Source organism: Schistocerca gregaria, chromosome 4, assembly GCF_023897955.1.
Source record: "Schistocerca gregaria isolate iqSchGreg1 chromosome 4, iqSchGreg1.2, whole genome shotgun sequence".
In the NCBI taxonomy this organism is placed as follows: Eukaryota; Metazoa; Arthropoda; class Insecta; order Orthoptera; family Acrididae; genus Schistocerca; species Schistocerca gregaria.
In genome coordinates, this window is record NC_064923.1 from 417,316,836 (window position 1) to 417,330,513 (window position 13,678).

The 13,678-nt window shown below is 34.0% G+C and overlaps 1 protein-coding gene across 3 annotated transcripts in view; it reads left to right on the forward strand.

Annotated features, from left to right (window-relative positions):
* The window catches only part of LOC126266861 (CREB-regulated transcription coactivator 1-like), a 674,669-nt gene that overhangs the window by 345,920 nt on the left and 315,071 nt on the right, over nt 1–13,678 (forward strand). For 2 of the 3 annotated variants that reach the window (XM_049971482.1, XM_049971483.1), the window contains one exon: nt 516–12,860. In XM_049971482.1, coding sequence (XP_049827439.1) covers nt 516–748 — 233 coding nt within the window. In that variant the 3' untranslated portion in view covers nt 749–12,860. Of the gene's footprint in view, nt 1–515; nt 12,861–13,678 lie in introns of those variants that run through there. The other variant, XR_007548939.1, reaches the window with a different exon arrangement.

Sequence of the window (13,678 nt, forward strand, 5' to 3'; positions counted from 1 at the left end):
GGACGGTGGAATTTCCTTGTTTCCCATTATCCATGGTTCACAGGACATTGTGTGATAAAAGGGCAAGTTGATTTTCACGTGAGTGATGCCTTCTAAATCTGTGTTGATCTATGGATATAAGCTTTTCTCCCTTAAGGAAATTTATTGTATTTTAATTTAGAATATGTTTAAAAATTCTGCAGCAAATCAACAAGTCATGAAAAATGCAAGCTAAGTATGGGACCAACCAAACAAGGATTCCACCTGGACCTAGAAACATTTGTTTTCCACTCTTTAAGCTTCTTTTCAATTCAGAGATGGGTATTTCTTTGTCCTGCATTATTTGTAGTTCTTGTTATGAAATCTGAGAAGAGTTCAGTAGTTTAGTCTTTGTACTGTCGTTAATTGTTCGTGATTTTAGTGAGCTGTACTCATCAAAGATGAAAGTGCTGCAGTTGAAACTTGTATGAGATTTACTGTCTACAAGTGTGTTATCAGTATGTACACTGACCATTCTGTTTGTCTTAATATTACAGATTTTTCATCAAGTACGGGTGATGACCTCTCGAGGCAAGAATTTGTTAAGGATTTGGGTTCTGCCATGTCGGGCTCTTTTGATGACTCTGAGCTCTTCCCCTCAGATGAGACCCTCCGTGAAGGACTAGATCCAATTGACTTTGATGGTCTTCAGATGTTAACAGATCCCGATATGAATGTGATAACAGATCCTTCAACAGAAGACAATTTCCGGATAGACAGGTTGCAGTAGTGATACAGTTATCTTCAACCAACATATTTGTCCTTACCAAAGTGTTGTTTGTGTGCATGTCAGGTGAGTGACCATTTCCATTGTGTGCCATTTACAATGTTTAGCTCCAGGTTGAAACAGACAGATCAGCACATGATGCACAACATTACAGACAACATTGAAGTAGTCCCTTGAATCCAAAGATTTGCTTGTTTTGTACTTTCTTACATATACTTAGATGTAGAAAACTGTACCAGTCATTGAGATTAACCAACATTCCAGAGAAATAACTGTTGGTTTATGTTCTGTTATTTTGTAGTTTTTACAATTGGATTGAAATACAGTTGACTTTTATAATTGGATTGAAATACATCCTACAAGGAAAATACAAGATTGTGAATGTATATTGAAAAACCTCTGGGATTTGTTTAATGTTTTCTGTGAATGTCTACTGTCATGCAGCATTATCTCCAATCCACATGTCACATCTTGTAATATGTGATTAGGGAGAGGGCTGTTAGTGGTTCTCTGACCTTTATTGAGGTAATACTTGAGTGAATTTAACATACTGTAAACGTGAAGTGCGTGTGCTAATGTATCATTGGAAACTATCTGCGGAACGTAGAAAACAACTCTCTGCAATATGTGTTTAGTATGTACAATTTAATGCGATTTTTGAAAAAGACATTCTGCAGGATTTTTTATATCTTACATAAAAATGATATTGTGTACCTATCAGATGTGCTGCCAAGACATGAATTTTCATGTCGAAATGCCAGCAAGTCTCATGAATTTTAAATTGCTGTGTGTTTGAATGTGACTGATACGTTAAGTGTATTTGATCTGATTTTATTTGAGAGCTATTGTGTAACATTAACATGACCACAACTGTTTTTATTATGTTAGATTGCATCTGGCCTATATTGTTCTATAAATAGTTGTAGGTAATGACTTCCACATGTTGTGTACCATTGTATAATTGTAAGACATTGACAAAATGCTGCACTGCCATCCAATAGCATGCTTTTCTTAGTATCTCTAAGCAAGCACATTTACTTCAAGTTGCTATTTCATGGTTTACTATAATTTACACAGTTTGAATTTTCATTCAGAATAGTAATTGTTACATAACTTTTATCATGCCATGATATTTTTTTAAAAACGTACATACACATCTTTTGTCCTTTTTACATGGTTTTATTCATAAACTTTCACATATAAGGAAATTTGTGTTTTCATTTGTGTGAAAGCAGTGTTCAGCATAAAACACAAAAGAGAGATAATTGTTAATATGTGTAGATTGTAAGCATTGTATAAAATGTATTTCCACTGTAAATATGGCTGATTTTCTTCGAAATTCATGGTGGCTTACATTTTCTATAATAATTATCATGTTAATGTTTACATTACCTGATACTATACACAGATTTATGTGATAAATGGAAGCTTACAAGTAAAATCAGATTCAAGGTATTTCATCAGCATATGATACTGTTTTTAAAATTTTTGATATAAACTTGTAAATTGTTAGTATATTTATTGTTACACAGTTAAGATTTATTCTCTTCTTTGACTGTTTTTCCTTTTGCACCTAGAGTGGGAAGTCTGTGTGTGTGTGTGTGTGTGTGTGTGTGTGTGTGTGTGTGTGTGTGTGTGATGAACTGCATATGTAGAAGTTGCCAAAATTATTTCTTTATTGCCTCACTTGAACAATTGTTGATTCAGAGTTAATGGGAAATACATTATGAGACACATCAGTCTATAAAGCTAAATTTGAAGTGTTACATGTTTAACTGTCTCTCTCTCTCTCTCTCTCTCTCTCTCTCTCTCTCTCTCTCTCTCAGCAGACATTTATTAAATTTGTTGAAATATTCTGTATTATTTAAAACTAATATTTAACAAAGAACTATATTGTTACTTATTTGCAAAATTATTAATAATTTGGTAGGAGTACCTACTAAATAAATAGATTTATGGAAATATTCGCACAGAAGAATCATTCTTCTGAGTTGAGCAACTGTGATTTTATTCTTGTTAAATGAGTTCATATTGTTCTACTATGTTTAAATGAAGTTTATCTGTAAATTTGCACTGTTACAGAAACTGTGAGTGAGACATGTTACTTAATGTAATGCATTGTTGCCAAACTGAAATGAATCTGTAAATTGAATTTTATTTTTGTAAGTAACCACATTTGTGTACTGAATTTGTTTAATTTTATACTTGTTGATTTCTGTGAAATTTTATATATATACATAATGTTGAACATTCGTGCCAATCTTTATAATGTGGGTTTGTCTTTATTAAAATTATAATCATTCATAAGCTTGAATTTCAGGACAAACTTTGTTGTATATGACACATTTCTACTATGCAGTAGTGTTTCACTGTCATCATTGTAATAAATATGGTTGAAAGTTTATCCACATAGGAATTTCCTGTCTTGTTCATACTTCTAAAGGGGATAGGGGTAAGATAAAGGATTTTTCCTAATCATATTTTGGGTAAACTTTAAACACACAATATAACACTGTCATCTTGTACACTTTCTTTTGTGTGTCCTGTGCAATTTTCCCTCCTGAATTATTCATTCACTTGTATTTTGTGTGTTCTCTTGACTCATATAATTTTTATGTGTAACTTTTATCCATGTAGTAATGACTTTTTCCCTCTCAGCATGGAATTTATCTAATCAATTCATTTTCTTATCTCTGGTGTTTTTCATGATGCTTAATTCAGTGAATGCTTTAGAAATTTCATTACTGATATTCCTCTTCACATGTCATACTGTGTGACTCTCAGGACTTTGTGTCATATAAAATCATAAATTTCATAATGTTTCATGTTCTGCATCTTCTTGAATATCCCTCGAGTGCATGTGTTCTTGAAGAAATTCTTCCATGTATTCAAATATGATGTGCAATAGTGTATAGTCACATTTTTTAAAGAAACGCACAAATTTTGATCTACATGTGTTACAACTGTAACACTCATTGTAAATCTTGAAATATTTATTCTAACTAAAAGGTCAAAAGTACACAAATGTCAGTATGAATGATGCTGTGCTCAGAGCTTTTTTTATTTTTTTCTGTCTTCTTTTTTTAGGTATAAGAAAAAAAACTGTTAAAAAGATTTTGTGTTTTTTTCACCTAAGTTTTTAGACCTTTGAAAGAAAAAAAGAGTTGGTAAAGAGAATATAGAAAAGTTAAAGTTTTGATGACTGTGCAGCAAAGACAGCAGCAAGTACAGCCTTTGGAATATAGGTAAATGATACTTCATGCACAGGATAAAGTTCAGTGTCAGTATGAAATGTTAAAATTGTAATGAAAACAGTTAAAGTGTTTTAAATATTGACACTGCAACTACAGGTACTGAAGCATTATGTGGCAGTACAGCAAACAACATAATAATCATATTCACACAATGCTGAGCTTCGTGACAACATATCTGTTCCTCTGAAACTAAATGGGTAAATAATGAAAAAAGTTAATACAAGAAAATCTGTTTGCTCTGAACACTGGCAGGAGAGTGGTGCGAATGACCCATACTGCTGTAAGTGTTCCATTTCATAACTGCACCCTGTGTTCCGCTTCCTGCACTTAATACAATTCAACATATTTCACCAATGATACTTTAATAATAGTTAATGGAAGGAGGCACAACAAAAAAGAAAAACATCAGTTGGAAATCTGTCAAAATATCAGAGAAATCGCCTGACTGATTAATTCCTGGAGGAACAACTCCCATTTCAGAGAATAGCTACACATACAATGAAATCCAAATTCCTTGCTTTTGGAACCACAAATTCCTTCTTCAGGAAAAGGACATAGGAAAATTTTGTAGGGAGAGTAGATGAGGGGTCTGAAAGACACCTCTGGAGCAGGAGGAGGAAGGAAAACGACAGATAGTACTTGCTCCTTATACCTCATAATTGTGCCATCTTTCAAAGCTGTTGTTTTCTTTTTGTGAAATACTTGCTATCTTTTACCTATACCACTTTATCCTGTTAAAGATCACAAATTGCTACATGGTAATTTTTGTAATCTTTTCCATTGTGTTGAATATTTCACCCTACAGGATTACTTGAGTAATTTTCTTTAAGAAAATTCTTGTCCACCAGCATATTGTCACAAAATGTTCAAAGTAATTTGTAAAGTACAGGATGGAATAACAACAATGTAATTTGTATGTTTTTCCCTTGTCCAATTGTGTTCATTTATATGATGATCCATATCTGTTATAAGTTTGTCTCTGAACTTAACATTCTGAACTTGTTTGTTTCCTGTATTGGTCCCCTCAAGTCACTGGGTTATGTTATGCTATCTCTTGTACTTTATGCTCTGCTGCCACATTTTATTTTGGTATGAAGTCATTTTGGCAGTTTTTAATGTAAAGTTACTTAAAAGGTTATGTACTCATTGCTCACAAAAGGGTGCAGTAACAGTATTTCGCATGTTTTCACAGAATCCTTTGAAGTCCAATCACAAGCTAAATTGATATGCTGTGGACCTTGGTGTCAACATTTAAAATGCATTGAGCCCGTTCACAAAGATGCTTCAGGTACACACATGTAATCTTATTCTGTATACAACTGGGTCACTATTTATGATGGGACTCTACTTATCCAGTCTTGTTTATGTGGGTAACTGTTATATCATCGCACGAAGATGAAGAATCAATTGTTTGTTGTTCTGACGTGTAAAACAACCATTAGTGTAGCAGATGCCAAGACAGCAGCTTCTGGTAGACTTTTTGATTATAATGGAATACATTACAATGTTTTTTGTACTAATTGGATTTTTTGCTTCAGTTTCAAGGTGTGGTTAGCCGTACTCCTGTTTCACGCCAATTTCATGTGTCTTAAAAATCATTACTGTTTTGTGTAGTATTATGATTGGTGTTGGTTTCCTCATCACCTGTCAACCACAAAGTAGGTTTAGCTGAGATCTGGTGTTAAAATGTAAGTAAGCTGTTTGTATTCAGCACATTGTGGTAAATGTTCAGTGCTGCTGTCCTTCCTCCTTTGATCGTATATTTTTGATAACAGTTGTACGTTGGAATCTGAAGACTGATGAAGCAGGTGCTACAGGAACACCAACGTTGCACCAGCCACCCTACTAATTTTATCATCTCTCCAAGACAGTTCAGTGGGAGAAATTTTCACCGGTTGTGTTAAGTCAGCTCGGGAAGAAGTGCTCTTGGTATACAGTTCCTGATCAACAACTCTTACAGTATAATATGTTAAAATTCCAAACCTTCTGCACAGAGTGAGATGGAATCTGCCCCTATTGTTGTCGATCCATTCCATAGATAAGGATGTTAAATGTGTTGGCCACCAACCCTTGTCTGATGGTTTGTATTTATTAAGATAGCAGCCAGGGTACACACATAAACAGGTGCAAATATATTAAGAAAATAGCTGCTTAGTAATTGGAAAATGGTTGTCAAATGAACAGTTGTAAAGTTAGTTTGTGAAGTGGTCATTTAGAAACTGCAGTTATCTTCACATCTATAGGAACTATACAGCGTAGTAAATTCCAGAACAGTGTAATGAGATACATCGGCACTTTACTTAAACGTGCTTCTGTGCTGTACCAGTCTCCGCTTTTTATCTTACTGTACGTGAAATATATACAGAAACTTGTATGCCTTACGACAAAATAGTGTTAATTTGAAGAACATTGATTAGTCGTGAACTAGTTAAGCTCTATCAAATGTCTATGCTATGCCCTATGAAAGAAACAACATTGAAACATTCAGATGAACTGAAGCCTCACACCTTTTGTATGAAGAGAGAACTGAAGTTGGCGAGGGAATGGGGGAAGTGGTGGTGGAGGAGAGGTACTGAAAGTAATTATTAATATGGTATGGAAATGCCACACAAATTTTTGTTTGTGTTTTCATATATACATATCGTACTTTGTATGTAAGTTTTATTTCTACACCTAGATTGTGTAAAAGCATTATACAGTGCATAAAAAAGCGGATTTGTATCAATTTTTAGTTTATGCATTAAATTTCATTTTCAGATTGAGCAAGGGAAGGTAGTTGATAATTTTACACTCTAAACTGACTACTGATTATCTAAATTCATCCAACAGTTTTGTAAAAGTTCATCTTAGTAAATACTGATAACATGTCCATAATATTTCACACTGATTAATCCACCAGGATATGACCCTTGTGACATGCCTCTGAATTCATTCAAACTCTTAATTTGTGCCAATCTGATGAAAAACCCCAAGAGTAACTCTGCTCATTTTCTCTCCCCCTCCCCCCTTCCCTCCCCCCTTCCCTCCCTCCTTCCCTCCCTCCCCACTGTAAGGATCTAAGGATTCTCACAATAAATGAGTATCCTCAATCCGCAATACATGTAACAAAATTCGTGTCCATTAATATTTACCTGTGTGTAAAGAATTCAATATCAGCTTTATGCATCAAATATAAATCATATTTGTACAATAAACATTAACAAATCAACAACAGCAAATAAGAGTAAACACATCACTGCATAATACAGTAACATCATTGCAGGCAGATTGTAGTCTGTTTCCTTTACTGTGTGATGAGCTGGCCTTCTTCATTTCGTATATCATACACTGAAAAACTTGGTGGAGAGAAGTCCTTGATGGAATGTGAATCATAAGGAGGGAAAGTAACAACTCACTGTATAGATGAGACATTGAGATGCTGATTGGCATACAAACAAGACTGAGAACATTACGCAGCAACTTTTTCAGTCTTGTTTATGTACCAGTCGACATCTCAATGCCTCAGCTATATAGTGAGTTGTTATCTTTACTCCACTCGTTATTCATTAACATTTAAAAACTGTCAGAGGCAGAACTGACAATGTTTAAGGTTTTAGTAAGCTAAAAGTCTCTCTCTCTCTCTCTCTCTCTCTCTCTCTCTCTCTCTCTCTCTCTCTCCCCCCCCCTCCCTCCCTCCCCCCTCTCTCCTCCCACCCCTCCCTTTTCCCCCTCCACTGTCACTAGTTTTAGTATTGAATTATGAATTTATTTTTCATTGCTAAAATGAACCAATACTTTAGAGGCAAAAAGAAAAGGGAAAAAATTGATAAGGAACTACATAATGAGAAGGAAGAAAATGATTTGTGGGGCTTATAACCATGTTGTGGGAAAATCGTCTTGGGAAAAGTTTTTGCAGCTTTATTAATGAGTATACAGTGTGGTCTAATGGTTTTTATTTTGTATTTCCCTCTTTGTGTCTTTCTTACACTTTCCAAATATTTCTTCTCTTTTTGTACTTATTCCATTCCCATTTCTTCTTTGTTGATTTTTATCTTATTGAAAATCTTCACTATTTTGATCTGCTCTTGGCTCATATTTATTTTCAGCAACTTTTTCACCATTCTTTGTGTTTTATCAGCGCATTCTTTATTTTTATTATTTGAAAAAAAATGACTTTGACCATGCCTAGTCATCAGATTCAGGTTATTTGTGGTTTCCCTAAATTGCGTCAGGCAAATACTGAGGTTGTTTTATTAAAAAGGACACAGTCTGTTTCCTTCCTCGTACTTTCCAATTTTATTTTATACTCCTTCTCAAATGACCTTGTTGACAACAGGATTTTCACCCTAAGTTTTTAGAGCAAATCATTAAGTAATGGTAGAACTAAATGTAATGGTGCCTATGACCATTATATTTGAGATATTTTAAAATGCATGCAGTAAGAAGTTATTGTTCCTATAATTGCTGTGTTAACTTTTAACAAAACTGCAGGAACAAGGAATAACCCTTGACCTTTCTTCATTTTCATTTGCAATTTTTCTCAGATATTTTTCTGTGACATATTAAGGTTTTTCATAAATTACTTGATGAGAATGTTGGAAAGAGAGAGCAAGCCATCTTTCATGTAAAAATTGTAGAGGTTTAGTGTGGCTAGCTATTACAGATGTAAAGCAGAAACATAACTTATACTTCATTGATGCCTTTGATTTTATAATACTGTTTATATACTTAAGATATTCCTGTTATCAAAATATACATGGTATAAAGGTCCATTGCCTTCAATTAGAGTTTGTAGAGATGGTAACGTCATTATAATTAACAGCAAAGAATTGTATAATTAACAGCAAAGAATTGCACATGTGCAGTTTCTTACGTATCTGACTAATGTCAGAGTTATAATTATTACATTTTTGTAGTTATTAAATTGGATCAGCACATGGGCTGCACCTCGTGGCACATGTCTACTCTCAATGCAGTCTCCATTCAGTCTGCATCATAGTGTTCCTTAAACAGTTTTCAGATTAAGGTATGTCATCTTCAGATTTTTCTTTAACATTTATGAATGTCTCTCCAGTCTGGAAATTTGTTATTTTTTTGTACCTATAGTTATTAGGTGACAAAATCACAGATTGGATGCAAAAGTTTATTGTATGTACAATTTGTTGCCAAATTCCCTTTAAAATCAAAGAAAGAAGCAAAAATTGTTTAAGGGTTGGCTGTTGTCATTGGACAATTTACAAAAAGGAAAATTGTTGATTCTTTGCAAACACATGCTTATAGTGGCTAGAGAGAGTGAAGCACAGTATGTCTTCAGGAAGTTCAGGACAAGAGGATTTATGTGTGGAATAAAGGGGAAAAATGAGTAGACTGAAACTTTGGATGCGTCTGTTAAAATGGTGGAAAATTTATGAAATGAGAATGTATGTTGTATGATCAGTCAACAAAGAGATGCAAATATTGAAATAACAACCATGACACAGCATTATATAATGGGAAGGAGCTTTACTGGTAGCAGTTATTACCATTGTTTACTGAATGAAATAATTATTGAAAGAGCAAACCAGGAATCACCTCAAAACAACTCACTTTAAAGTTGAAATGATGAATAGTACTAACAGATGTGTATGTCTCTAAAAAATTTTCATTGCTTAGAAGCAGAACAAATGTTGAGTAACTCAGTAATAATAATTTCCTTATAAGGCAGGTGGCTATTGTTCATGCCACCTTTCAGGTAAGTGATACAGTTGTCTTCCAACCATAATCTTTATTTGCATTCTAGCTGGACATTTTCAGTAATTATGAGAAAAGAAATGCACCTGTCGCCAGAAAGTTCCTTTGTAAATAAGCATGGATGTGAATTAGCACACAATATATATTAATCAATTAAAAGCAAGTAGCTGCTGAATATGAAATCACACAATTCCGTGTACGGGGTGGTTAACTGGATGAGCTTGAGCACCACTTTTTTTGAAGGTGGGGGGTATGACAATTCCTTGCAGCCTTTTAAAATGAGAGACTAGTATCTCCTGAAATACACCTTTTGATTTTTTGTTCAGAACCTACATAAAACTTTCATCAGTTTCCCCTCTGATCTGTAAACACAAATATTTTATTACTTTGGAGGCAAAAGTAAATATCACCTGGTTGAGTTTCTCAGCTCATCACCCCATTTATCAGTCCAATTGATCCTTTATCACTTTTTATTACTTATTTTCTTCTTGCTACAGATGGAGGTATACATAGTAACTTCCAGAAAAGAAGATGCCAACACTTTTGTTGATATAAATTCAAGGTGTGAATAGTGATGCCAGCTGCTCACATGCCCAATTACTAGGGTAAAAACACCTCACTCTATGATCAGTCCCAGAGGACTTTCACACTGTCATCCTCTGCCATATATGTATGCTATGTGGAGAGGCATAGGGTTAGCACACTGCTTTCTTTGCCAGTTTTGGCTTCCCAGACTCTAGAGCTGTAGCTTCTCATTCAAGTAGCTCGTCAGTTGGCATCACAAGACTGAGTTAAATCCATACCAGTCCTCCCAACAAGTAACAATCCCTAGCAGTTCCAGGGATTGAATCTGGGTTCCCCGCACGTATGTTAGCCATGCTGACTAATTGGCTACAGAATGGGTCCTAATTCCCAAATACAGCTTTTAATTATATTGTTCGCAAGTACATTTCTTAGTATTCTTTGGGACTGAACTATTTTCTTATCTGGCAAGCAAGGGAGGTTGTCACCCAACTATACAGTATGTATCTGCACATACTGAACATCTGACTTGCAGTTTCCAAAATATATATGCTTCTTATAATGACTAAACAAGTTGGCCGTGTGCACTGGAGAAGTAGTGAGTGCACTGACTTCACACACAATCCGTACATTGATGTAATTTGTCCAATCTGATTTTTCAATATTTCTAAGAGTTTGTGTGTTTGCTGCTGTGTGCAGTAAAGGGAGTAACAATATTTTAAAGAATCCATTAATTAACTTTATTGTGTATTGCCCAGGACTGCTTTGGATAGACATTGGCGTGACGGGTGTGTCCACAAACAGCAGTATTTCATTTTCTTTTATTCTTAAAATACACTACGTAAGCAATCATTTAAGTGTCTGGAACCAGCTGCTTTACATCTGTTACCTATACAGCAAAAATTGTTATAAATCACAATTGTCTTGTACATTGTTACTAATGCCTGAAGCATTGTGACAATACTGAGGAAAAAAAAAAAAAAAAAAAAAAAAAACACGCCAATATGTCATAAAAACTGTTACTGCCCCTGCATGTGGTATTCCTGTCGATTAAATGAAAAAATTTAGGTTTATGAGAAGTATGTAATATAACTGTATATTTTGTTCTGGTCAAAGAATGTATGTCTTGTAGCCCCTTCAATTATAACTTGATTACTATATTTTGTTTTACTGTACATGTTTGTTTATATTATTCCATATCCTGTCCTGTGGCAGTGTCTAAAAGTTGCTGCACAGTCTGCTAAAGATGAAAATATCACAACAGATGAAAATATTTAAATTAATTTAGCACTTACATGTCTTGGAAACCAATGTAATTCAGCATTTGATCTCACTTTTAGTTCATTATTGCTTTTAAAATAAATAAACTTTAGCATCCTGTGTTTGAATTTATATATACATATAATATATGTATGTGGTTGTGTGTGCCTGTGTGATAGATAATTATGTCTTTTAACATTTTAATATGAACAGCTAATATTCAACACAAACATCAAACACAACAATAATAGTTGCATATTTGTTTGAAATCCTATAAACATATTTGTTTAATATCCTGGCCTCTGACTGCTTGTTTATATGTGGCCATTGTTTTGAGTGACAGTAGTTATGTGTATGAGAGACATTTCAATAGTTGTTGTTACTGGAAATGGAAAAAGACAGTTGTTTTATCATGTTGTATGCGCCATTTGTGTGAATACTTCAGTTGTACAGATTTTTATATGCATATTTGTATGTACACTAATATATAAGCTTGAAGTGTTTTATTGTTTTCGTCAAAATATTAACCGGATGTTATGTGGAAGCAGCAGTTGTTCCTTCAATATTTAACTAATTGTTTTTTAAAATTCTTTTTTAATTTTATCTAAGGGCATGTGCAACCATTTAAGGGTCCATTGTAAAAACAGCTTAAGCAGAAATGCAGTGTAGGCTTTTTCCCTCAGTGTTTGTTTATGTCTGATTTTCGTATATTGAGCCAGTACAAAGTATATGACAAATTTGGAAACATTGCATATACCAGTAATATTGTGACGCCAGTGTTTTTAAGAAGAGTTGGTGTATTGTGTTGTAGGTATTTGGGTCCTATTGTAAAAATGAATAATGGATAGTTATTGATTTATCACTGCACGTCATGCATAGCTGATTTGATATTCTGTTCAGTTTTTACTTTATATATACATATAAAATAAACAGTTTTGTTACTCAGTAAAGACTCCCTAATATTCATATTTTTTCAATACTGCAGTTCTTTTGCTACTATCTTTGTTATTCACATCATTAAATAAGTACTCATGATAGTAGAGGTGAAGTATGTGGTGGAAATTAAACTTGAATATCTGACACAATGATTTGCCTACAACTTACAAAGAGTGCAACTATTTAGCCATTTTCTTCTTTTGGCCTAATGTTGGAGAGGATTGGGAAAGATGTATATTCAGTGCTAATTTTTTCATAAAACACACAGTTGCTCAAGGGTCATTACAGTAAAATTGTGAAAATTAAGGAAAGTTTCCACAGTCAGTTTTCCAGTGCATGTACTGTGATAAGAAATAATACTTGCATACTTAATAAGAAATAATACTATCATACATAGCATGACTGAGCATAAAAATAAGTATGGATATAGAAGTAAACAGCAGTATTTAAAATTTGTGCATCCTTACCCTAACTATAACGTGAATCCTAAGTTCCCTTATGTAACCTTTATAGTGATATATGATGGACTAACTTAAAAGAACATTGACAGTTACTCTCAGCAAGCTTCAGGTAACCTCTGTCTCTATCTCTAAGCTAATCTGCATTCTTTTTTTTATATTGAAGATATTTAACGAATCTTTTATTAAAAGTTAATCCTGTTTTTGATAAGTGATATCTAAGTAAACTCGCCTGTAAAAATGTTTCAGCTCTAGGCTATATTCAGTATACTGACGTAATGCACTTACAGTGCTTTTTATGCTATGCTTTGACAGGGTTCAGTTACTCATCTTCCTCCACAGCAGATGAAAAATACTTCCATCTAGCTGAATTCTGCTAGGGGCTGCTCTTTCTAACAATTTCAAAATTACATGTAACAGAGTGGACAAAAAATTAAATGAAATGCAAGAGCAATGAACATTAAGATTAAAGCAGGGATTAGTCTTGTCAAAAATACATATTAATTGTCTGTAACATTTGATGTGTGTTCAGGATGGACTACAATTGGCTAAACTACCACCGTCATACTTTAGCGATACATCTTGCGGAGAACCTGAGAAAATTCTGGTCCTGTGTTAAATCACTAGGCGGGTCTAAGGCTTCTATTCAGTCACTTTTTGACCAGTCTGGTGTGGCAATAAAAAATAGCATAAGTAAAGCCAAAGTTTTAAATTTCGCATTTAAAACATTGTTCATACAGGAGAATCATACAAATATACCATCATCTGATCATAGCTCAGAATCCCCTATGGAG